The sequence below is a fragment of the Bos javanicus genome, chromosome 10 (genome assembly GCF_032452875.1).
Source record: "Bos javanicus breed banteng chromosome 10, ARS-OSU_banteng_1.0, whole genome shotgun sequence".
Taxonomy (NCBI): Eukaryota; Metazoa; Chordata; class Mammalia; order Artiodactyla; family Bovidae; genus Bos; species Bos javanicus.
Genome location: NC_083877.1, coordinates 45,314,534 through 45,341,693, shown reverse-complemented (window position 1 = coordinate 45,341,693; position 27,160 = coordinate 45,314,534). Strand labels below are relative to the sequence as shown.

Below are 27,160 nucleotides of genomic sequence, written 5' to 3'. Positions count from 1 at the left end.
TTGGAGAAGACATTTTTATTCTTTTTTAAAAAAAAAAAGAAAAGAAAAGAAAAAAAAATAAAAGTGGGAGAAAGTAAACTGGCACTATGAGTAGAGAGATGGGATTTCTAAGACGATCTCATAGCAGAATGATGTGGATGTCCAATTCATTAGGGAAACCCTATTGTCAGTAGGCTCAGATGTTTTCTCTGGGGGTGGTTAGATCCCCCAGAGCTGACTCAAGCTCATACCTTTAAGGTACACACCTGACTGTCTGCATTCTTAAGTACTAAATGGGAAAGCAGGCAGTCAGTATGCACACATTCATTTAATCTCCCCCTCTCCAGTATGGTATTCTACCCTCAAATGTGCCTTGTATCTCCTAATCCAGAGACCATCTTTTTTTTTTTTTTGGGCCATGCTGCATGGCATGTGGGATATTAGTTCCCTGACCAGGGATAGAAGATAGAACGTGTACTCCATGCATTGGAAGTGCAAAGTCTTAACCACTGGACCACCAGGGAAGCCCCAGGGACCATTTTTTTTGCCCTCTCCAAAGAATAACCTTTGGTCTTTGCTGTAGAGGACAAGTAGGGATCTCTGGCTTCTTAAACAGACTTTAAACCAATGTTCTTCATTTTAGCACATGCCTCTCCACACTTTCTGAGCTTTTTGGGGACTCCCCATGTAAACAGTCTCTCAGCTTTCTCTTGTATTGGTTCAGACTTTTATTTTCTTGGGACTCCTAAGTCATTTAATAATTGCCCATCTGCTATCCAGCTTCTGACGTTTGATTGCTGTTGCCTCCTTGTCTGTTTTCTCCATTCTTATATGGATTTATGCCTTAAAAAAAACCTCCTTATCATTCTTTTAGTGTTATTTCAGATGGGGTTGTCTTCAATCCATCATTTTTACCTAGATGCTCCTAAGAGAACATTTTTGGTTTACAGATCAGAGCTGTCCTTTGAATAACACGATCTTCAGTAAGTCAGTCCATTTACAGATGTATCTTAAATAATCAGCCTATGAAGATGCATTTTTTTTATGCAAAAGGCTTACCTATCCCTTTTTAAGAATAAGAATTTATATTTGGTAGCTCTGGGTTCACCTGTGTGCCCCAATTGGTGCCGTCACTTACCAGTATGAGAAAAACAATCAGGTTAAGATTATTAAAATAGTGACATGTGTGAAAAGAGACACAAGATGTTCTTAAGTATGAGAGATAATAAAGATTCAAAATAGTCCAAAGGAAATCAGAAATAATTATTCGAGGAAGGGAAAAAAGAATATAGCTCAACTCCTTGAGTTCCCAGTCATAAATAGCTGAGTGAGTCCAATAAACAAATTGTTTATGGACTCAAAATGTATATGTGCTATGACACATATAATCATAGGATGAGCTACATACGCAGTCCTCTATCCTCAAAATACTTATTTTAAATGGCTCAGATCTTTATAGTTCCCACACCTGACACTAACAGACCTCTACCTTGACTTTATTTTATGGTCTATCATGAGTGGATCAAGGTTGAAGGATTCATTTCACCAGAAATTAGTGTCAGAAATCATATACATATTTCTTAGCCAATTACAACAACCAGAAATCATCTCAAATGTGATTCTTACAAGGCACCTCAGTAGAAAATCAGCACAGAGATATGCAGTAAACCATAAGAGCAGCTCAACCTTACTGTGAGACTCCATTCTAAAGGAACCTGAGTTTCAGAAGCAAGCCAACATTCCACCAGCCAAGCTGGGAGGGCCAAGAGAAGGCAAGGAAGGCAGTCAGTACCTGCACTGATCCCCCATGGCGGTCTGCGGCCAAGTGAGACGTCAGGTACGAGGTATTGGTCTGCCGGCTCGGCTGGATTTCCCACTCTCCTCGGCGCTCTGACGATGCAGTCTGCTCAGGCATTAGGAAGCATGAGAGCAAGATATGGAAGGAAAGGTGAAGCAACAGCAAGCAATTACAAAATCAAGTACATTACTGTCCCTTCGGGTTTTGTTTTTGTTTTGGATTTTGAACTAACAACTGCTGCAAAGCACTGAGAAAAAGCTTGGCTATATTTATTTCAGCCTAACAAGTCAACACATAACTGTCTCTAACATACCAACCTTGCCGAGACACAGAAAAACAATAATCACCACAAGAGGAGGTTAAAAAAGAAAATCCATCAAAAGCTGGAATTATCTTTTAGTTTCCATATTAGTAAAATTTCAATAGCCACTAAACAGACCAAACTCACAAAGCTGGATTGCTGCACAAAGGAATAATCATACTTAAATCATTTCACTGATTAAAGATCTACCTAAATAGGTAGTAGTCAATACAGAAAATTCCAAGTGCTAGGAATTAAGACAGTAAGTCTTTTCCTTGAATAGGGAGCCCACTACTCTCAAACTTCCAGAAGACCTTCAACTAATATAAAATGAGCAGTAGCGGGAATATGCTTTCTTCTCTAAAAGGATGAGCCAAGTCTCTCTTCAAAAGTAGGTTCAGAGGTCAAGAATATGAAAAGATGAGGGAAAATAAGGCTACAATGTTCCTCAGATTCCTCTAGTTATCAGTCTCCAGTCTGGAATTAGAAAAAGTTTAGATAAGACTACATAAACTATTTTCTTCTAAAAACAAAAGGCAGATCTTTTCCCAGCAAAAGGAGGGCTTTTGATTCAAAATCTCGTTGGGTTCTGCTTTCAAACTTTGCTGCCAGTCAGGCTCTTTTCATTCCTCCTTTACCTGTTTTTTAGATCTCACACTATTCTAATCGTGCTCATATGTCGTATCTGTTCTTAAGACTCTGCTTAGGTGCCTCTTCCCCTGTACCAGATGGCTGAGGAGGTGTTAACATTATGGTGCTCAGCTGCAACAGTCCTAAGGCTCGACAAAAATGAAAAATGAGGTGTTGGAGAGGCAGCAATGAGGGATTAGTAAATCAAATTTTAATTGCTGCTGATATTAACAGCAGCAGGGGTTGCGACGTGATACTGTTGCTCTGCATGAAAACCAGTAAGGATGCTATAAATATTAGAAATATAGCTATAAATGCTGTATTCGTTAAAAAAAAAAATGTTGGGTGTGGGGAGACTGAAATAGTAGTAGTTTGAGGTTCCATTTCACTCACCCCCTTCTGGAACTCATTGACAAAAGAGTAGTTTTAAGCTCATCTACAAATCACAAAAAGGCTTTGCCCACCCCCTCCCCCCCAAAAAAGCATCATATACCAGCTGCAACTTACTCATCTTCTTAACTAATGGAGTATGAAGTCACATGGGTAACAGCACTATAAAAGATGCTGGCCATGTTTTCTGATATTCCTCTATAAGAAGGCAGCTTGTATTAACTTGCTTGCTATATACTCTAACAAGAGAAAAGTTTAGTTTTATTCTGCCAATCATATTTGAGAGAATCAAAGCTACCCCAAATATCTCCCTACCCTCTCCTGCCAAGAGAGGTTCAGATGTTTCATTTCACCAAAATAAGACTGTGGTTTATAACATAATCATAATTATGTTATAAACCAATATCTATAGCCTAGGAGTGCTTAATCTAATTTATTCCACTATTGGAGATTTGAGACAATATCTGTTCTTCTAATATTATAAATATCTATCTATATATATATCTATATATATATAATATCTATAACTAAATATCTATTAGTGTTAGTCTCTTCAGTTCTCTCTAGGACTTCATAAATTTTCTTATATTTAAGTAGATTATTTAAGCTTCTAAACTACTATATAGAATTGTTTGTTCTCAAAAAATTTTAATGCTTAGAAAACATCCAGACATTTTTAAGTCATTCATGGCTGTTTTGAGTTCTATGATACATGTTCAGTGCAATACTTCTCTCATGAAAAGTCTGTTTTGCATTTGTTTTTAGGGCAGATGAAACATATAGAAAACACTCATTCTTTTAAGCTTAACAAAACCTCAGGCAGCTGGATCAGCTATTAATTCTGTTTTTCCTGAAATACATATCAGAAGTCTGATTTGATGCTACCCATCTGATTCCCAGGGATATATACTTGCTTATATTCATTCTAGCTAAACAGGTAACTTGTTGGAATAATTAAGATTTTTGTCTAAATGAAAATAGCACGACATTTTTTCAAAGGCCTTAAAGTTATACTCCATCCTCAAAGCAATGTTCTATTTGTCTTCTGAAGAGAGAAAATAATGCTGGCATTTGATATTGCTTTATTAATGCTTCCACTGCGACAAGTGAAGAATACATGGTACCATCCCACTGCCCTCTGATGCCTGCTGTATCCACTGAAAGCAGCAAAACCAAGAGAGAGGTCTGAACTCAGGGTTGTTGGTTTATTACTCTGGGAACTACTTTCACCATAATGCTAAACTCTATGGCTATTCTTTTCTAGAATATAAGCACTTAGACTGGTATCTAGAAGCTGATGTAAGTAGAAGGATTCATCTGCCAGTTTTAGAAAGCAACTGAGTGCCTAGAAGCTAAATGAAACCAAAGAATGTCAACCTCGACAGAATTCTGCTAGTCTACCTGTCCTTGAGAGGTACTCTAGGCGATGCTGTACACAGGAGTTATGACAGGAGTAATCAGCACAGGAGCCAGTTAAATATCAAGCAAACCAGTGGAGGTCACCATGTAAACGCTTCATCGGTAAAAATCACTCACGAACATGTCTATCTAAAAAGCAATCAGTGGAGAAGGAAGTGGCAACCCACTCCAGTATTCTTGCCTGGAGAATCCCATGGACAAGAGGGCCTGGCAGGCTACAGTCCACGGGGTCGCAACAGTCAGACACGACTTAGCGACTACACCACCACCACCACCACATGCAGGTGACACCACCCTTATGGCAGAAAGCAAAAAGAAACTGGGGAAACTCTTGATGAGAGTGAGAGAGGAGTGAAAAAGCTGGCTTAAAACTCAACATTCAGAAAACTAAGACCATGGCATCCAGTCCTATCACTTTATGGCAAACAGACAGGGAAACAATGGAAACAGTGACAGACTTTATTTCCTTGGTCTCCAAAATTACTACAAATGGTGACTGCAGCCATGAAATTATAAGACATTTGCTCCTTGGAAGAAAAGCCATGACCAACCTAAACAACATACTAAAAAGCACAGGCATTACTTTGCCAACAAAGGTCCAACTAGTCATAGCTATGGTTTTTCCAGTAGTCATGTATGGATGTGAGGGCTGGACCATAAAGAAGGCTGAGCGCCAAAGAATTGATGCTTTTGAACTGTGGTGTTGGAGAAGACTCCTGAGAGTCCCTTGACTGCAAGGAGATCAAACCAGTCAATCTTACAGGAAATCAGTCCTGAATATTCATTGGAAGGACTAATGCTGAAGCTGAAGCTCCAATACTTTCGCTATCTGATGCAAAGAACTGACTCCTTGGAAAAGACCCTGATGCTGGGAAAAACTGAAGGCAGGAAGAGAAGGGGATGTCAGAGGATGAGATAATTGGATGGCATCACTGACTCGAAGGACATGAGTTTGAACAAGCTCTGGGAATTGGTGATGGACAGGGAAGCCTGGCGTCCTGCAGTCCATGGGGTCACAAAGAGTCAGACATGACTAAGCTACTGAAGTTAACTGAACTGAACTGGGAGGTACTCTGGGTAATATAGAGACTTGAATAATGTCCACTTCTTGACATTCAAAGATTCTTAATTTAGCAGGTAACACACACATATGTAAATGACTTAAATACAGCACAAATTGCTGTTTAAAAAATAAACTAAATGCATAAGGAAGTTTAAAAAAAAAAAAATAAAAAGCAATCAGAAGAGTCATTCAACAAAACCAATCTCTCTGCATTATTTCAAAGACAAAGGTCCACACAGAGTGTGTAAGTCCCCAAGGCACCAGCAGGAATCTCTAGTAGTGGGAATTCCTTGGGGTAATGCTTTAAACTCTTCAGCTGGGACTGTATTACCTGCGTGGAAATGCTTGGTTCACTATGTAGTAGGTGAACATAGAAACAAACAAAAAACAGCAACCAAGCAGAGCATAAATCAAAAGCAAAGCTACAAAAAACCGTTTACGGAAAACATGTAAGCCTAGTGTAAAAAGCTGAAACCACCCCTTTGCTAGGGCAGAGGAAGTGAACATCTTCAAACAACCACTTGGGAGGGATTCATGGACAGACAGTGGGAAGAACGATACTAATAGGAGGGCAAGAAAGTAGAGTCTGAGAACACCTCAGATAACCACCTCTGTCTACGGCTTTAATTATCTCAAATTTCTTTTGGTGATAAGGCAATTTTTCTAAAGCAGAAGGCAGGCAAATATCCCTCCTGTTGTAGCGAACAAACCACCAAATCTTATTTTTTCTTATATAGTTATTCTGAAAAATTAATTTTGATTCCATCTATAAAATGGATCTCATCCATTTTACTTTATGGCTCCTAAAATACTTTCAAAAGTTGCCTCCCATGTCAATCTTCTAGACTTCATTATATAATCACAGTCTTCAACTGTAATTAACAAAAATAGAGATTAAATAGTACCAAAAGGTTAGTAATGAATACACTAGATTACATTCTGTTTTACCACACTTTCAATATTTTAATGCAGCATGTTAAATATACTATATTATAAAGCTCATGAAACAGAACCAATTTTCCTATGCCAGACAGGGATTTTTACAGGCAACCTGTCAGCTGTACCAATAGTGAGTTCCTGATTTCTACAAACTTGATCAAATATCAGAGATATCAGAACATTACTGATAACAATCTGGAGGGGATTATTTCCAAGCCCAATACTATATAGGCCCATAGAGACAGCCATATCGATTCTGTGAAGTTCTGGGGGAAAAAAAAAATCACAAAAACTATCCTTAAAGGTTTGAAATTCTCTACTCACATCTTGTTTTATTCTTGCTCAAAATGGCATAATATACCTTCGTATGGAATGATGATTTATCTAGGTAGGATTACTGCAGTCACCCTCCTACAAGGAGATGCCTCAGAACACAGGGTGTATACTGACATACACAGTCCTGAACAACACATACAGACAGAAGAAAACTTAGTATGTAATAGAGAATTAAGAGTGGAGGTGAGGGACTTCCTTGGTGGTCTACTGGATTAAGAACCTACCTGCTGGACTTCCCTGGTGGTCCAGTGGTTAAGAACCCACCTGCCAGTGCAGGGGACAAAGGTTTGATCCCTGGCCTGGGAAGATTCCACATGCTGCAGAGTAACTAAGCCTGTGTGCCACACTCCTGAGCCCAGGCTCTGGAGTCTGCGAGTTACAGCTACTGAAGCCTGCACACTCTTGGCCTGTGAGCCACAACCACGGAGCTCAAGCACTACAACGACTGAAGCCTGTGTGCCTAGAGAGCCTGTGCTCCACAGCAAGGCAAGCCACCGCAATGAGAAGTCCACGCACTGCAACTACAGACGATGAAGACCCACCACAACCAAAAACAAAGTTAAATGAAGTATAAACATAAATAAGTAACATTAAAAACAACAAAAACAAAAAGAATCCGCCTGCCAATGCAAGGGACATGGGTTTGATCCCTGGTCTGAGAACTAAGATCCCACACGCCGAGGGGCAACCAGGCCCTGGGCCGCAACTAAGCCTGCAGGCTCTGTGCAACGAGAGAAGCCTCCACAGGGAGAAGCCTACATGCTGCAACTAGAGCAGCAACAAAGACCCGGCTGCAAATAAATAGATAACTACTCCAGTATGACCCTATTAAAAGAGAAAAAGAGCGATCAGAGGTGAGCACACAGACCATGTCACTGAAGGGGAGAAGCTGAGAAAAAGACTATTTCAGTTGTGCACTTGTTTCTTGCAATACCCCCTTGGAGTTTAGGTCCCAGCAATGAGGAGGGATGGCTCATTCTGCACTGAGCTCTGTGATGGAAGCAGGCAGGGCAAGAGCACAGTCTCCACACCTGAGCTCCTGCTGGACAACAGGCAGCCAGTCAGGAAAACGCACATGGTCAGAAGCAGGCAAGAGATCTCTGCACAAACACATCTGCCCCTTAAACTAGGAAACGCTGAACCTCACTGAAAACCAGGCAGTACTCTGTGAAAGGAAAGGAACTGAGAATTTAACAGCTGCTTCTTTTTTTTTTTTTTAAGGCTACTGGACTTAAAGGAATTCATTTTATGAAGATCTCTGACCACCTACTTAGCAATCCAGCCTAACCTCCCCTTTGGAAAAGCTAAGCTTATGAGAAGCTTCATTCATTAAGCACCACAGCACTAAACCATGGTGTATTTTTCTAAGGCTATATATTCCTTAAGTCAAATGCCTTGGAGTCCAGTCACAAACAGAACAAATCCAAATTACACTTTTATTGGGGCATATCTTCTTCAGAATTCGATATGACTTTCTCTCCCTTAAACTTATGCTGCTCCTATAAAAATGAGTAAGCAGTATTTGAGCATTCAGTATCATCAGGGGTAGGACACTGTGTCTAGCAGAATTTAGTAATTCTCGGCAGTCAACGTGACTCTTCAGTTTAGTTCAGTTCAGTCACTCAGTCGTGTCTGACTTTTTGCAACCCCATGGACTGATACGAGTCAGCTCTTCGCATTAGGTGTCCAAAGTATTGGAGTTTCAGCTTCAGCATTAGTCCTTCCAATGAATATTCAGGACTGATTTCCCTTAGGATAGAATGGTTGGATCTCCTTGCAGTCCAAGGGACTCTCAAGAGTCTTCTCTAACACCACAGTTCAAAGGCATCAATGCTTCAGTGCTCAGTTTTCTTTATAGACCAACTCTCACATCAATACATGACCACTGGAAAAACCATAGCCTTGACTAGACAGACCTTTGTTGGCAAAGTAATGTCTCTGCTTTTGAATATGCTGTCTAGGTTGGTCATAGCTTTCCTTCCAAGGAGCAAGTGTCTTTTAATTTCATGACTGGAGTCACATCTGCAGTGATTTTGGGGCCCCCCAAAATAGTCTCTCAACGTTTCCATTGTTTTCCCATATATTTGCCAGGAAGTGATGGGACCAGATGCCATGATCTTAGTTTTCTGAATGTTGAGTTTTAAACCAACTTTTTCACTCTCCTCTTTGACTTTTATCAAGAGGCTCTTTAGTTCTTCTTCACTTTCTGCCATAAGGGTGGTATCATCTGCATATCTGAGGTTACTGATATTTCTCTTGGCAATACTGACCTCAGCATGTGCTTCATCCAGCCCGGCATTCACACGATGTACTCTGCGTATAAGTTAAATAAGCAGGGTGACAATATACAGCCTTGATGTACTCCTGTCCCAATCTGGAACCAGTCTGTTGTTCCTTGTACGGTTCTAACTGTTACTTTGTGACCTGCATACAGAGTTCTCAGGAGGCAGGTCAGGTGGTCTAGTAATCCCATCTCTTTAAGAATTTTCCACAGTTTGTTGTGATCCACAGTCAATAAAGCAGAAGTAGATGTTTTTCTGGAACCCTCTTGCTTTTTTGATGATCCAATGGATGCTGGGAATTTGATCTCTGGCTCCTCTGCTTTTTCTAGAAAATCCAGCTTGAACATCTGGAAGTTCACGGTCTACGTATTGCTGAAGCCTGGCTTGGAGAATTTTGAGCATTACTTTGCTAGCGCGTGAGATGAATGCAATTATGCTGTAGTTTGAACATTCCTTGGCATTGCCTTTCTTTGGGATTGGAATGAAAACTGACCTTTTCTAGTCCTGTGGCCACTGCTGAGTTTTCCAAATTTGCTGGCACATTGAGTGCAGCACTTTCACAACATCATCTTTCAGGATCTGAAATAGCTCAACTGGAATTCCATCACCTCCACTAGCTTTGTTCGTAGTGATGTTTCCTAAGGCCCACTTGACTTTGCATTCCAGGATGTCTGGCTCTAGGTGGGTGATCACACCATCGTGATTATCTGGGTCATGAAGATCTTTTTTGTATAGTTCTTCTGTAACAGATCTGTTCTTCCTAACCTTTTAGCCCAAGGAGTCCTTCTTCAAATGCCTACAGAAAATCTACCAAATAAAAGGGATCTATGGGAGGAAAAGGAAACTATCAAAACTGCTGAACCACGGAAGTATATATTTGTGTAGCATCTACCTATGTAAGGACAGTCACAAGCTAAAAGCTCTGAAAGGATGTGTGCTGCTGCACGCACATGCCAGTCAATGCAATATGCTATATTTAGCACGTCGAACAAACACACTGCATAAAACCTTCAACAGTACCACACACTGCACGTTAGGAGAAGCTGTCTGGATACTGGCAGGACTTACTTCCTGATTGAATTTCATCAGCCAATCCAAGGGAAGCTTTGTCAGGTAGAAACAGGCAGAACTATTAAAAGTTTTCACTGTCTTCCTAATGAATGGTAATACTGAGTTCTTTAAGAGGAACCTGAGTCATGGCAAGACTGACTGACTTTAGAACTGACGAAGGACAAATACCCAGGGTAAAGTTACAGAAATGACTAACCCGTTGGGACCCTTTTGAATGGATTTAGCTTTTAGAAATATTTATTCTACCCAAACTCATGATTTAATTACAATTCTCTAGCTGGGTAAGTTAACGTTCAAAGAAATTGTTCTTAAGCATCTAGTACTAAGATAGTTTTAAAATACAGATCCAATTCAGATGAGTTTAAATGCAGTTCTTTGGCCATCATGGTTAGGATCTATTACTGCATCTAGGAACCAAACAGTATTCAATTCAATTCAATATAACTACATTATAGACCAGCAAAGCAAAATTTCTCTAAAAAATTCCCAATGTGATGGAGGAGAACTAATACATTATCCTGAACTTGGTTTGCAGCAAAAGCCTGTTGTGCCTTTTTGGTTTTTCAGAAACATTTATTTGTTTATTTACGGCTGGGTCTTCGTTGCTGCGCCTGGGCTTTCTCTAGTTGTGGCAGACAGGGGGATACCTCTCTGTGGTAGCAGGAGGGGCTACGCTTTGTCACGGTGTGTGGGCTTCTCACTATGGTTGCTTCTCTTATTGTGGAACGAGGGCTCCAGGTATACAGGCTTCAGGAATTGGGGCGCCTGGGCTTAGCTGCTCCACGGCATGTGGAATCTTCCCAGACCAGGGATCAAAACTGTGTTCCCTACATTGGCAGGTGAATTCTTAACCATTAGATCACTATGGAAGATGGAAGTCGGTGACGTGTTTCTTTAAACCTTTCCCCTTGGCCACACAATCTAGCCCTACTCTGACTGCCAAACAAGGCAGAATGACTCCTGGTGGAAACAGAAAAAAGAAGAAAAAAAAGTTTAAAATTTCTTTTTCTTGGAAGGGTAAATAAAAATCTATATTTTAAACAAACATATGATTTCATCTAAACTTCTCATCTGACAGATTAAATTTCATTTATCATTCAAATAATTATTTCTTGACTGCCTACTGTTCCAGACATTCTTTCAGGTGTTAGGGATATAGTAGTGAACAAAACAACAAAAATCTTTGTCCTTACAAGACTCACCATTTGTGGAAGCTGAGGCCCCCCAAATTTTAAATGTCCTATAGCCTAAGTCTCGGGATAAGCTAAAAGCAAGTTCTGAGCTTATCATCCTTCTTCTTCTACTCAAAGTAGATAACTAAACAAAGACTGCTAATCCCAGGCTCACTCCCCTACCACACAATTGATGGGCAGATTTATTCAGAATAAGCAGGCTCTTCAGGCATTACCATCAAAGTCATCTCCAAAGATCACTCAGGTTTTCTTCTGAGAGCCGTCCTCTCTGCCTGCCATCCACCTTCAGCTGGAAAGCACAGCACCAGCTCTGACTCACCCTTCTCCCTCATCCCTGCCCGACATGTGAGCTCCTAATTCTGACAGATTATTTCCCTGCGTTATTTTTCAATTGTATTTCACTTTTCATCACTACAGTCCACCGTTACCTCTCAAGGGAATTTACTGTCTTCACTGGTCTCCATACTGGCTGCTAGGTTATTATCACCTTACAAGTCAAAGGTTTCTAAAGCAAAGTTTTGCTCTAATCACTCTTCAGTTTGAAACCCTCTAGTACCTATTCTCTACTGAAATTAAATACTAACTCTTCAGCAGTCCCATATTTCAGGACATTTATCCAAAGGCTCCAATCTATTTTCCTAGCCTTGTCTCCTTTATTCACAGAATATATTTTAGCAAAATGGAACCAGATAATTCACTGTTGCTCATATTTCCTTTTTGCTTGGAATGCCTCTTTCATTTCCACCCAGTTCTTTCTTTCAAGAGCCTTTCAAGTGCAGCTTCTTTCATCAAATTCTTTGTCATGCTCAGACCAGACGAAAAGTCTCCTTCTTCCAATCCCTGGAGATAAATCATTCATTTTGCCTTGTGTTACAAGACATCTGGCTACTTGGCTTATCTGCTTGTCAGTTCCATTAGGACAAGGACTCCCTACATATTTTGGTATCTCCAGGACATACTTTTTCATAGAAAGTCTTCTGTTAGATTACTAAGTTAAAATTGCTTAAAAAAGGTTAGCTGTACCTAAAGTAAATACCTTCAATCTCTCTCAAGGAGAGATTTTACTTTCTTCTTTTGGTGATTTCAAAACTTGAAAAGAATTAGTCTTAAAAAAAAAAAAAAAAGCATAAGGAAACAGCCCAAAAGATGGAACAAAAGCAATGAGACCACACACTAAGACACACTGTAAAGGCTGAACAGACACTAGGAATCCATTTACCCACAGTGCACAGTGCAGAGGGAATCCTACCCAGCAAGAATTCAGAATTCTGCTGGAAAGGACGTACAAAACGTGCACTGATGTGGGACATTTCTTAGCAGCCATGGATATGAAAAACCCTAAAAGAAAAAAAAAAAAATCACGCGAGCATTCAAGACTCAACTCTACAAAAGGAAGGTTCCTGCATCGTACATGACATCTCTGAATTACATATTCTGGTTTAATGACCTTTCACTTAAAAGTACACTGAAATTCACTGTACTTTTTACTCAGACACGAGGTATGACCTCATATTCCATCCTGGCAATGTAGGTTTTCAACCATCTCTTTTACCTATACCTTTAAAATTCATTTAAAAGAGCAGCGTTAATTATGAATTCACTGAAGCAGAAATGACAAGGGGAACTAAAAGAAATACATATTTTAGTTTTCAAATATTCTAAAAACACAAGCAGGCAGATATGTTATGCCTTCACTGACTATTTAACATTTTTAAATTTCTTTCATACCTTTACCATTTAAATGTATTTTTCATTATAAGGTAACATAATTTCATTATAGTATAGTTTGGAAAAATATTACCCACAGTACTATGACTTCTAACCATAAGCCTCTTAATATTTTGGTATTATCTCCTCCAATTGTGGAGAAGGAACTGGCAACCCACTCCAGTATTCTTGCCTAGAGAATCCTGTGGACAGAGGAGCCTTGTGGGCTTCTGTCCATAGGGTCGCACAGAGTCGGACACGACTAGACTCAGCATGCATCCATGCATTGGAGAAGGAAATGGCAGCCCACTCCAGTATTCTTGCCTGGAGAATCCCAGAGACGGAGGAGCCTGGTGGGCTGCCATCTATGGGGTCACACAGAGTCGGACACGACTGAAGCGACTTAGCAACAGCAGCAGCCTCCAACTGACTTCCTCATTTTCTTTTCCCCTAAAGGGAATCATGAGGTATTTCTAATTTTGTACTGTGACTTCTTTACTATACAACCATAAAACCTTTTCAGGTTGCTACAAGTTTTCCTAAATATTTTTTGTTTTATTATAATTGAGTCTAAGAAGTAAAATTATTCTTTCAGAGAGGTTTATAACTTTATCAAATTACTTTCTAGGGAATTTGTAACAATTTGCAAAGTCAAGAGCAACGTGTAAGAATGTCAGTTGAACTGTGCACTCTACACGCTTTAATTTTTATTATTATTGTTTTTAAAAAAAAGCTTTTTTGGCTATACTGGGCAACATGTGGGATCCTAGTTCCCTGAGCAGGGACTGAACCTGTGCCCCCTGCATTGGGAGCTCAGAGTCTCAACCAGTGGATCACCAGGAAAGTTTAATATTTTCAAAAAGAGCAGTAGGGGAGAATTGCAGAAGTCAACAGTACTCTGCTGTCAGATCACAAGTTAGTCAAACAGAACCACTAGCCAAGTACCCTGATTAAAGTCTGTAACTCTAGACCCAACTAGTAGGCACAGTTCGCTAAATCTCATCTTTTTTGCCAACCTACTCTCTCCTTAATCCACCAATACGTAGAATTCTTTCCTTTCTATGTTTTTTCTTACCCCAAAACGCCACACATTTTGCCAAAAGTATGTACTTAGTGCTGAGCCTATCTGTATCTGTGTACGTATCCACTGTATATATGTATGTATGTGCATGTGTATATACCTCAATATAGTACTTTTTTTGTTTCTGTTTTGTTTTGGAGGGGGCACCTGGAGTCTACACACTATTTTTAACCTCCATACTTTCACAGGTACATCTGTGAGAGAAGTGACTTTTGCATTTTATTGTAAAAATGTCTGTAAATATAAAACCGTGAAGTCAGGGATAAAGGTAAACAAGCTAATTTGATAGGTGATAATGATTATGTGTGTGTATCTGTTTATTATTCAGTGCTTCTTTATTTACTGAGGTACTGATTTTTCTCTTAACAATATATATGTCATAAGGATTTATCATATTTACTTCCCAATCAGTCATCCCTTTCTTTAATGCTGTCAAATTTGATTTTTTTTTTTTTTTTTGGTGGTTTGCCTCCTCTGTCTTTAGGTTAAGAGAAACCTCTCATCTAACCACTAATTTCCCAAACCATGAACACTGAAGGACAGATGACGCTGCCTTCTCCGGAATGGTCTAAAGCAAAGTTGTGTCTTTACTACAGGCCCAAATCCTGGCAGGCTATAAAATTAACCTGGACACAAGGTCAGAGGTGGGGTAGAGGTGCCAGTTCATACCTACATCAGCTGGAAGTCCAAATTACCCACCCTTCTTAATCACCAAGGAAAAACCAGCTGGGGTGAGAGCTCCACACTGGACTACAGGTGAGACCCAAGATGGGTTACCTGCCTATGCATCCAGTGTCTTTGGAACTGTGGCAAACTGTCCCTTTCAGCCAACAGATCCTGACAGGTCCAGCTTCTCTAGTGTGGATGCTTCAGGTAAGACATCTGGCCACATCTCAGTGGCCTTACACAACCCTGAGGGATGCTAGAGTGCTGCACCACGACTGTGAGTAACAAAGCCCTCTGTCTTTCATTTTAGTACATACACTTAAGCAGAGAAGCTAATGAATTTGGGTTCTAATATTAGTCATGAAGAAGTGGGATTTCTGAAATAATAAAGGCCCAAGACATACCTGATTTCGTAGAGGCTGTTGTGATGGTCGATCCCTGTGTGTGTGGCTTTCTCGAGTTATGGCAGATGCACCAGAATCTACATGAACTGACCCTACTGGAGTGGGCTGGAAAAATGCAACAACAAGTCAATTGGGGAGAATAGGTCCAAATACTCTGCAAAGGACAGCATCATTCTAACAGAATAGTAGTCATTATTATTACTATTATCATCACACGAAGGCCAGTTTCAAACCTTGCCTTCTCAGTTTGCTTATCTACAAAAGGGAGACAGTTTGGTCCTCAACAGTTCATTGGAGAGGAGCCCGTCTTCGAAAAGAATAAGAACATCCCACAATGACAACTGTTAGCATTCCCTCAAGTCCTTGGACCGTAGACTATAAGAGCAAATTCAGAAGTTTCCTCAGGCATTGGGCTCCAGTCCAACAGAAGTCAGGTACCTTAACAGTTTATGGAGTACCAGCTCCTGGATCATTCAAACTAAATTTCTTCTTAAAAACTGACTTGGGACTTGTCTGGTGCTTAAGAATCTGCTTGTCAATTCAGGGGACACGGGCTCAATCCCCGGTCTGGGAACTAAGATCCCGCATACAGTGGGGCAACTAAGTCCTTGCAGCACAACTTTGAGCCCGTGTGCCCTGAAGCTCGTGCTCCACAACAAGAGGAGTCACTGCAATAAGACGCCCGTGCATTGCAACGGAGAGTAGCTCCCGCTCTCCACAACTAGAGAAAGCCTGCGCACAGCAAGAAGACCCAGCACAGCCAAAAATAAATAAAGAATTTTTAAAAACCTGACTTAAATTCTGGTATCTTAGGTCATAGCGGTCATAATCTTAAAAACACAGCAGGAGTAACTCCTTCACTGCTCTAGTGAGAGCAATCTATGGCATCTCCCTGAAAAGGCTGGTAAATGGAAAGTCTACAAAGGACTGCTTTTTCCCTACAGATGCAGGCAGAAAGTCTGGCAAGGGGTGAGACAGTGCTGGTCTGAGGGGAGCAGGGGAGAAAGAAGATACTTACAATAGGCCTCCCAACCCAATCATACGCGTAGTCAAAGGTGTAGCCTTTCCTTTCAAAGAGGTCTGTGAAGAGCGTCCGTAAATACTCATAGTCAGGTTTTTCAAAGAAGTCTAATCGCCTGACATATCGCAGGTAGGTTGCCATCTCCTCTGTTAGGAAAGAGGTTAAAGGCCATGCTCGTTAGCTGAATGCTTCCCGTGGGGAGAAGCTCTGGACCAGGCAAGGAGTACCTGCACAGACTGTATCTGCCACTGATGTGTTTTTTGTTTCATGGATCAAATCAAAGTGATAAAAATCTATCTTGATTTAAATAACAATAAGAGGAAATGTAAATTTTTTTGGAGAGGACCCTTATCTAGAGATACTAAGACAGGCATGGTTTCCACCTTGTTCAAGGCTCCAGTGGCACCGGCTGGAGGGTCCTGTTGGCATCCTACCTGGGAAGTTTTCACAGAGAACTTCAATGGGAGTATTCCTTTTGGTGTCACCAATTTTTTGATATCTTTCTTTTAAGGTATCAGCCTGTAGAGAATAAAGAGAAAAAGTCACTTGGAAAGAGGTGCTAAGTATGGGAGGTCCGATATGTCTGGGGACATTATGACTGTTTCACTCAAACTGTCAGGGTTTATTAGATCATCTCAATGTTTTTCTGATACTGACAAATAAGAAATGTACTAGAGATGATACATTCAGACATGCACAGAACATCTGCTGTTCTGGAAAGCTTTACTGGCAAATATATTTAGTAGTCTCAGATAAACACCGTCAAATGTAATGGCATGAGGGACTAGGATAAAAAAATAAATTCAAAACTGTAACAGCTTAGTAATGTCCCATGGGCACTAGGGTTCAAATGCGATTCAACCTTCTCATTCTTTGATCAGCTCTAGATAAGATTAAAAATATTGCTAATCCATATAAGTGTACTTATGGCTGATTCCTGTTGATGTATGACAGAAAGCCAGAAAATTCTGTAGAGTGATCACCTTCAATTAAAAAAAAAAAAAAACTGCTAATCCTAATGGGGGCAAGCAGAAAACGTTAGCTATAATACAGGCGTGGCTAACAGACAGGTTTGCTATATGTCAGTGGCTCAAAGTAGCCAAGTCTGGCTTGCTTAAGACTGCAGACAGAGGGCTTGTGGAGCGTGGACCAATAATGTGGTCTCAAGGGATCTGCATGAGGGTCTACCTAGCCTGCTGACCCAGCTTTAAGCAATTATGTTTTGAAGTTATGCTGGGGACATTTTAAATCTACAACTACCCTAAAATGATTCATGGGTTATGAGAAAATTTCAAGCAATTAATAATACAAGAATGCATTGCTTGGCTGTATGATGAGCAGATAGGATGTGAAACTCTATTTGACAACTATCAATATCAATGAGAAGGTATGCAACTAGGAGAAGACCATGGAAGAGACGTTAGGAGAGGAATTTAAAGGGAAAGAAATAAAATCCTCCCAAAGGAGGGAATAAAAGCCTCACTTTTCAGCACAAATGTCCAAGAAATCACAGCAAAATGAATCCTTCAGGCCTCTGGGAGGGAGGGAGGGACTGTATGGTACCCAAAGCTACTGATAAAGTTTCTTTCTATACTAACGTACTGAAGTAAATTACAACTCAAACAAGTCTTGCATTTAGCTATCTAATGGGTCTTAGAATGGGTAAGAAGCTCACCATTTCCTAGTCCAGGCAGCTAGAGGCACAGGGTAATCATTACCATGGTTGTAACTATAATTAATAGCTAACCCTGACACAAATGCACTGTACTGACACCTACCTAAGGAAGGGTATTTAAACTACTCATTTCACAAGGAACGGCCATTGTACGCATAGGCATTTATTCAATAGAACACTTGAACAGCAATATTAAACCTGGAGTTTTGTTTAGTTCAGGTGGGTTCTTGGCCTATACAGGACAAACACGTATTTCCCAGTTCCTGTTACGGGTACACCTAACCCTGCTGGCCTTGTGTAAAATGTGTAGAAGCTGCTGTCAGCAATCTGTTCCATAAACTCCCCAACGCACTGGGAGCACTATTCCTGCTACACAGTGGTAGTGAAGAAGGAATATCAACACAGAGAGAAAAGCAGCACTGGCAAGGCTGGGAGGGGATGAGGGAAGAAATTACAAACACAAGGAAGAAGGCTTCAAGGGGAAGAAGACAAATGTGGGGAAAACAGAGCTTCCCAAGCCCAGGTGAGTATTTACATTACAGACTAATGTAGTTCCTGCCTTGCATCTCTGGAGCCGATTGTCCCCTCTGTGCTTCTTATAGCATCAAGTCAGCCACCCCTTTCATTATCAGCTAAGTATTTCAGCAAAGCCCTCCACTAAGCACTTCCAAGGATACCTTGAGTCCTTGCCAGGGAAGGCTGCCTCGAAGGAAATACATGAACATATGGCCCAGGGCTTCCAAATCATCGCGCCGGCTCTGCTCTAAAAGGGAAGACAGATCACACATTATGTTTGCAGTTATTAAATCAGAAAGGGGTGCAAACCCAAGTAATCCCTTCAAAAACCTGTCTGCTCTGGAAAGGCTCTGCTTACTAATCCTCTGTATAACTAAATCAGGGTGGTATTTTAGATCAAAACCAAAAACAGCGTGTACTTCCTTTGCTTAGATCTGTTACTGGCAAGTAAATACCAAGTGAAAAGAGCAAGTCTAAACTAAAACCTGGTCCAAATCACTGAACAGTGAGTACTACTCACTCGATGCTGTCACCTTCCTGAAAGTAAGATACTTCCTGAAAGTAAGAAATAACAAATGTTATTTCTAGTGCATGGGCTACAATTGCTCTTTGGTTACCATTGTGAAAAGTGAGCAGCAGATGGAGTAGCTGAGGCTGTTAAAACAGTCCTTCTGGCTAGGCCTGCAAAGACACAAGCTGCAGAATGCCTAGCATACGTGTGTGTGTGTGTTAGTTGCTCAGTCATGTCCTATTCTTTGCGACCCCATGGACTGTAGCTTGCCAGGTTCCTCTGTCCATGGGATTTCCTTGTGTGTGTGTGTGTGTGTGTGTGTGTGTGTGTATGTTACTTGCTCAGTCATGTCTGACATTTTGCAACCCCACGAAATGTAGCTCACCAGGCTCCTCTGTCCATGGGACTTCCCAGGCAAGAATACTGAAGTGAGTCACCATTCCCTTCTCCAGGGGATCTTCCCAACCCAGGGATCAAACCCAGGTCTCTCACATTGCAGGCAGATTCTCTACTATCTGAGCCACCAGAGAAGCCCAGTATACATGCCTAGTGCTTTTTATTCTATTGACATAATCCTTAGCTCCATTCCATTTGTACCACAGCCGCCTTAAGAAAGATGTATTACTAAGGTGCCCTTTATGGGCACATAAACCAGTATCCTTGCATTCAGTGAGCTTAGAATGTAAAACAAGTTGCTGGATTTTGCTTTCTTTTCTTTAAATTGGGAAGATAAGGATGATAAAGAACTGCAGAATAGTTAATTTAAAAACTGTAACTACATCTCGGAAAACATCCTATACATCTTTGGCTGTCAGGCAACAGAAGTAGCACATTCTTCCACTTTTAATTTGCCAATTATAATTCATCTCAGACATTTTATGTGTTTATTTTTCAGAATCAAGTCCGGGGCTTTATCAAAAGAAATGAGAGATATAAAAATAAGAGACTACCTTCAACTTGACTTTTGTCTTCTTTGTGTAGAAAGTAAAACCCAACAGAATCAGGGAGGCAGGAAAAGCTTCTCAGGTAACTCAAAATACAAAAGCACAATACTTTCACTGCCGCCTCTATCATAGGAAATTTGCATGGAAAAGAGTGAATAGTACTCTACAGTGTAGATGAAGAAGGAGGAGGTTTTCGCAAGTTAGGTCACTTAATGGGAAGGGCAGCACCCTGACAAGAGAGATAAAGTTGAGCTGATACACAGCAATCGAAATAATCCTTGAAAGAATGAAGACAAACAGCAAGGCCTCCAGAAGCTTCTGGCTATAGATGTTGTTAACAGATTCTGTTAACAGAACCTAAAGATACACAAAAAGAGAAAGAACAGGCAGGGTGAATCGGGGCCTCCCACAAGCAGGGCAGACAGAGAAACCACACCCTGCAGGTTCTCACACTGTATCAAACCTACTCATGTCCTCTATTTTTACATCTACTTCCTGTAAGGAGGCCCCTTTAATAAAAAAAAAAAAAAAATCCAGGGACAAATGGTTGTATTTTAGCTGGTTGGGCACTAGAGGGCGAAACTCCCCACATTTTGAGTAATTGTACAACAGAAATAAGCCCAACTTTTCTTCACAGCAAAATCCATTATAAAATGAGATTAAAAAAAAAAAAATTAACCCCCCTAAAATATACTAAACACATTTAAACTCACCAGAATGAGTAATAAAATAACTTCAAATATTGAAAATCACACACAAAAAAGCTGTGGGATATGGGATGGTAAGAAAAATAATGGTTCCTAAGTCAGGTTATCTAGGTCTTGGCCTATTCCTTTCCATTAGTTTATTAATGTATGCAAAATCAAGCATGGCCAAGTCTTTTTGGGCCTCAATTTCCTCATATGAAAATGAAATGATTGATTTAGATACTATGAACAGTCATTTTCCACCTCTAAAATTCAAAGATAATCTATGATAATTTAAGCCATCATGCTTGTGCTTAGTTGCATCTGACTCTTTGCCACCTCGTGGACTGTAACTCACCAGTCTTCTCTGTCCACGGGATTTCCCAGGCAAGAATACTGGAGTGGGTTGCCATTTCCTCCTTCAGGGAATCTTCCCAACCTAGATATCGAACCCATGGTTCCTACATTGGCAGGTGGATTCTTTTATGACTGAGCCATCTGGGAAGCCCCAGTTTAAATCATAAACATCTTTTAAAAAATGAGAATGAAAAACGGAGCCAGGCTTTATTTCCATATTTCTTTGAATACTCCACATTTGTTCAATTCAGTATTTCCTGATGCCCTTGTTTTTTCATGAAGGTTATTTTTATTTTCAAAGAAGAAAGGTTTCAATACCAGTGAGATCTGGAGGACACAAATTCATCCACATCATAAAGGCTTCATCCACATTATATTCATCCATATCATAAAGGGCCACCCAAGACGGGCGGGTCATGGTGCAGAGGTCTGACAAAACATGGTCCACTGGAGACGGGAATGGCAAACCACTTCAGTATTCTTGCCTTGAGAACCCCATGAACAGTATGAAAAGGCAAAAAGATAGGACACTGAAACATGAACTCCCCAGGTCGGTAGGTGCCCAATATGATACCAGAGATCAGTGGAGAAATAACTCCAGAAAGAATGAAAGGACGGAGCCAAAGCAAAAACACCACCCGGCTGTGGATGTGACTGGTGATGGAAGTAAAGTCCGATGTTGTAAAGAGCAATGTTGCATAGGAACTTGGAATGTTAGGTCCATCAATCAAGGCAAATTGGAAGTAGTCAAACAAGAGATGGCAAGAGTGAACATTAACATTTTAGAAATCAGAGAACTAAAACAGACTGGATTGGGTGAATTTAACTCAGATGACCATTATATCTACTACTGTGGGCAAGAATCCCTTAGAAGAAAGGGAGTAGCCATCATAGCAACAAGAGAATCTGAAATGTAGTACCTGGATGCAATCTCAAAAATGACAGAATGATCTCTGTTCGTTTCCAAGGCAAACCATTCAATATCATAGTAATCCAAGTCTATGCCCCGACAGGTAATGCTGAAGAAGCCAAAGTTGAACAGTTCTATGAAGACCTACAAGACCTTCTAGAACTAACACCCAAAAAAGATGTCCTTTTTATTATAGGGGACTGGAATGCAAAAGTAGGAAGTCAGGAAATACCTGGAGTAACAGGCAAATCTGGCTGTGGAGTACAGAATGAAGCAGGGCACAGGCTAATAGAGTTTTGCCAAGAGAATGCACTGGTCATAGCAAATACCCTCTTCCAACAACATAAGAGAAGACTCTACACATGGGCATCACCAGAGAGGCCAATACCAAAATCAGACTGCTTATATTCTTTGCAGCCAAAGATGGAGAAGCTCTGTACAGTCAGTGAAACAAGACTGGGAGCTGACTGTGGCACAGACCATGAACTCTTTATTGCCAAATCCAGACTTAAACTGAAGAAGGTAGGGAAAACCACTAGACCATTCAGGTATGACCTAAATGAAATCCCTGACAATTATACAGTGGAAGTGAGAAATAGATTTAAGGGATTAGATCTGATAGAGTGCCAGAAGAACTATGGATGGAGGTTCGTGACATTGTACAGGAGACAGGGAGCAAGACCATCCAAATGGTTGTCTGAGGAGGCCTTACAAATAGCTGTGAATAGAAGAGAAGCGAAGGGCAAAGGAGAAAAGGAAAGATATACCCATTTGAATGCAGAGTTCCAAAGAATAGCAAGGAGAGATAAGAAAGCCTTCCTCAGTGATCAGTGCAAAGAAATAGAGGAAAACAATAGAATAGGAAAGGCTAGAGATCTCTTCAAGAAAATCAGAGATACCAAGGGAACATTTCATGAAAAGATGGGCTCGATATAGGACAGACATGGTATGGACCTAACAGAAGCAGAAGATATTAAGAAGAGGTGGCAAGAACACACAGAAGAACTGTACAAAAAGGATCTTCATGACCCATATAACCATGATAGTGTGATCACTCACAGAGAGCCAGACATCCTGGAATGCAAAGTCAAGTGGGCCTTAGGAAACATCACTGCGAACACAGCTAGTAGAGGTGATGGAATTCCAGTTGAGCTATTCCAAATCCTAAAAGATGATGCTGTGAAAGTGCTGCACTCAATATGCCAGCAAATTTGGAAAACTCAGCAGTGGCCACAGGACTGGAAAAGGTCAGTGTTCATTCCAATCCCAAAGAAAGGCAATGCCAAAGAATGCTCAAACTACTGCACAAATGTACTCATCTCACACGCTAGTAAAATAATGCTCAAAATTCTTCCAGCCAGGCTTCAACAGTACGTGAACCATGAACTTCCAGATGTTCAAGCTGGATTTAGAAAAGGCAGAGGAACCAGAGATCAAATTGCCAACATATGCTGGATCATCGAAAAAGCACCAGAGTTCCAGAAAAACATTTACTTCTGCTTTATTGACTATGCCAAAGCCTTTAACTGTGTGGACCACAACAAACTGTGGAAAATTCTGAAAGAGATGGGAATACCAGACCGCCTGACCTGCCTCCTGAGAAATCTGTATGCAGGTCAGGAAGCAACAGTCAGAACTGGACATGGAACAACAGACTGGTTCCAAATCAGGAAAGGAATGTGTCAAGGCTTTATACTGTCAGCCTGCTTATTTAACTTATACACAGAGTACATCACGTGAAACGCGAGCCTAGATGAAGGACAGCTGGAGTCAAGATTGCCGGGAGAAATATCAATAACTTCAGATATGCAGATGACACCACCCTTGTGGCAGAAAGCAACCAAGAACTGAAAAGCCTCTTGATGAGTGAAAAAGTTGGCTTAAAACTCAATATTCTGAAAACAAAGATCATGGTATCTGGTCCCACCACTTTATAGCAAATAGACGGAGAAACAGTGGAAACAGTGAGAGACTTTATTTTTGGGGGGCTCCAAAATTACTGCAGATGGTGACTGCAGCCATGAAATTAAAAGACGCTTGCTCCTTGGAAGAAAAGTTATCACCAACCTAGACTGCATATTAAAAAGCAGAGATATTACTTTGCCAACAAAGGTCTGTCTAGTCAAAGCTATGGTTTTTCCAGTAGTCATGTATGGATGTGAGAGTTGGTCTATAAAGAAAGCTGAGTGCCGAAGAATTGATGCTTTTGAACTGTGGTGTGGGAGAAGATCTTGAGAGTCCCTTGGACTGCAAGGAGATCCAACCAGTCCATCCTAAAGGAAATCAGTCCTGAATATTCACTGGAAGGACTGATGCTGAAGCTGAAACTCCAACACTTTGGCCCACTGATGCAAAGAGCTGACTCATTTAAAAAGACCCTGATGCTGGGAAAGATTGAAGGCGGGAGGAGAAGGGGATGACAGAGGATGAGATGGTTGGATGGCATCACGGACTCCGTGGACATGAGTTTGGGTAAACTCTGGGAGTTGGCAATGGACAGGCAGGCCTGGCGTGCTGCAGTCCATGGGTCGCAAAGAGTTGGACACGACTGAGTGACTGAACTGAACTGAACTGATAAAGGGTTCCTTTCAACCAGTCAGAAAGATGTGCTTGGTTTACCTGCATTGCAAGCTTGATTTTAGGTCAAATATATTTCGTTGAGGGAAAGGAGCCAGGTGACCCAGTGTCCTCACCCTAACTTCAAATATTAAGGAATATAAAATGGGCAGGTTTAATCAGTGGGAAGGTGAGTAATCTAATGCAGTAATGTCAGGTTTAGTGCTTCCCTTGTTTGTGCCATCGCAAAATTAACAGGCAATTCTCTTCAGTTCAATTGGAAAAGATACACTTCTTTTTTCCATTACAACATAAAAGAAGCTACACATTTGAAAACCAATAGGATTACAGTTCCTACAGAAACCTCTCTGAGTTTGAGACCATGGCCAGAGAGTTTAAAGGGCATGTGACAACCACCTATATGTATTCTCTATAATGGGGACATTATAGACAAATATGGTGACAGGCTGGATCTGACCTGAAAAAAAACCCTGGAACTCAGGAAGTCCACATGTGGAGCTAAATTCAAAAATTCCAGCAGAAACAGCTACACCGAGAGATAAAGGAACCCAGTCTGATGACAGTAGATGCTTAAAACATATTTTGTTGAATAAATGGTAACTACCATTATACAGTCTTTAGTATTATTAAGCAATATCCTAAACAGTTTATATGCATTATCTCACAGAACCCTATGCTATAAGGTACTATTAACATAAACAATTCAAGGCAGATGAGATAACTGATGGTGAAAGAGGAAGGTTATTGGCCCATACAAGTTTATTTTAAAGAGCCTGAATTTACATCACCTTTTCTTAACTATTACATTGTACCTTAAACAAACAACACAGAATACATATTTCTTATCTGTTCTTGCTTTTCCTGATAAGAATAAAAAAATCAGAACACAAATGCTGAGCCCAGGAAGCAGACATCAGAACAACTTCCAGACTGTCAGTGAAACCAAACGATCATGACTTTACTATGTACCACAGTCTCTCTCTTTGTGAAAAGGAAGGAAGAAGGGAATTCTGAGCACTCTGCAACAGAACCATGTTACATGTTATCACTCATTCAACCTGCAACACATCCTTGTGAAATATTACTCTATTTTTACAGGTCAGTTTCAGGGACCAGTTTTGGACAAGTTTGATACTTGTCCAAAGTGTCACCAATAAAAAGTGGCAGAGAACCTTCCAGTCTAATTTTAAACTATTATATTTAGTTATGTGAGAATATCCAGGTAGTTAGCAAAAAAATCCTGACAGCATTCATTTCAACTTAGGTTATATCACACTACTTGGTAATGTCATTTTTATTCTTCACTAGAATCCTCACCTGAATCTCTGAGTAGTGTACTCAATGAAGCAACTTTGTAGGTGCTTACATTAGTCTTTAAAATACTTATTGTGTAAATAGTTCATTAATATTTAAACACCTTATATAATGAGCTATATCTAGGAGTCTAATACTCTGTTTATATGTCTACTCTCTAGAGTGGTGATTTTCAAACATATCTTTTCAATCACCTTAGTACCTTTTCTTCACATAGAATCTTCCATGAAAGCCCAATATATAAAACAGACAAAAAGGGAAGCTTTCCTGGAGAAGCTGCTGAGGGCCCAGAGTCCTACCAACTAAGCCTTCCCACTGTTCCTTAGGCTTCTCTCACAAATACTCTCTCTGGACTAGTCTCTCTAACATGGAAGGCCTTCTGTCTTGACTAGAGCTTTTAGCAATATTTGTCCAAATTGTCTATCATGAGTAAAAAAAACTCAAGACTCATGGAAAAGCAAATGTATTTTCAATGAATATAAGACATAGGCTTTTCCTGGAAAAATGAGTCACGGAACTATGCACAGAGAACAGAAGCCTGGTCCATGTTTTAATGAAGTACCCTTCTCCAAAGATCAGCCTGATGGCCTTTTCAGGTTATATAGGGTGCCATGTGTATGTAGCTATCAAACTCATCTCTAAACTTACCAAGATGCTATCACCTTAATTCAGTCATTAAAGTATCCACACTGCTGAAAAAATAGCACTAGGAAACAAAGAATTAAAAATCCTTAAGCTGTCAACAGGATACTGAGAAAGTCACTGACTTACCATCTTAATTTCTCAAGTATAAACATCACTTACCCTGTGAAGCAATAAGAATCACAAGTTGTAATGCACAGTGGGTACAAAAGTGTTTTGGGAATAAAAAGGTGTTTTAACAACCTGCCTCTTTCTTGGAGCTGAAAATAAACACACCTTTGCCAAGATGCGTGTTGATAGACATGTATCTTGCTGTTCCAGTTAAACTTTTGTGTTCCCTATAAGGTATATGTTTTTTGGTTTCAGGGTCAATGTATTCCTTGGCCAGTCCAAAGTCTATAATGTGTATAACATGCTCTTTCTTATTGCCTTGTCGACCGATCAGGAAGTTCTCTGGCTTGACATCTCGGTAGATGAGATTCTTTGAGTGGACATACTCCATTCGGGAAAGCTAAAAGAGAGAATGACAGTGATACAAATACTACTCTGAAGAAGCTTATTACAAATATACTCCAAAACGTTTCCTTTTATCAGCTCAAAGTTGTAATTACTGAAATTAAAATAAAACTTATTTCTTCACCACCCAGAGTCACTTTACTTCTGTAAATCAGAACGTATTTTCTGATACTAATACATACATGACAAATATGAAGATAAAAGAGAGAAGAATAGTATGGTTCAGCTAAAG

The 27,160-nt window shown here is 40.3% G+C and overlaps 1 protein-coding gene across 14 annotated transcripts in view; it reads right to left on the bottom strand.

Annotated features, from left to right (window-relative positions):
• CSNK1G1 (casein kinase 1 gamma 1) overlaps positions 1 to 27,160 on the bottom strand; it is a 155,522-nt gene that overhangs the window by 19,314 nt on the left and 109,048 nt on the right. For 9 of the 14 annotated variants that reach the window (XM_061431012.1, XM_061431013.1, XM_061431014.1 and 6 more), the window contains 6 exons: positions 26,689 to 26,923; positions 18,633 to 18,718; positions 16,715 to 16,799; positions 16,278 to 16,426; positions 15,260 to 15,364; positions 1,772 to 1,882 (listed from right to left, as the gene is read on the bottom strand). In XM_061431012.1, the coding sequence (XP_061286996.1) occupies positions 1,772 to 1,882; positions 15,260 to 15,364; positions 16,278 to 16,426; positions 16,715 to 16,799; positions 18,633 to 18,718; positions 26,689 to 26,923 (771 nt within the window). The remainder of the gene's footprint in view (positions 1 to 1,771; positions 1,883 to 15,259; positions 15,365 to 16,277; positions 16,427 to 16,714; positions 16,800 to 18,632; positions 18,719 to 26,688; positions 26,924 to 27,160) is intronic. The other 5 variants (XR_009739115.1, XR_009739116.1, XM_061431015.1 and 2 more) reach the window with 1 other exon arrangement.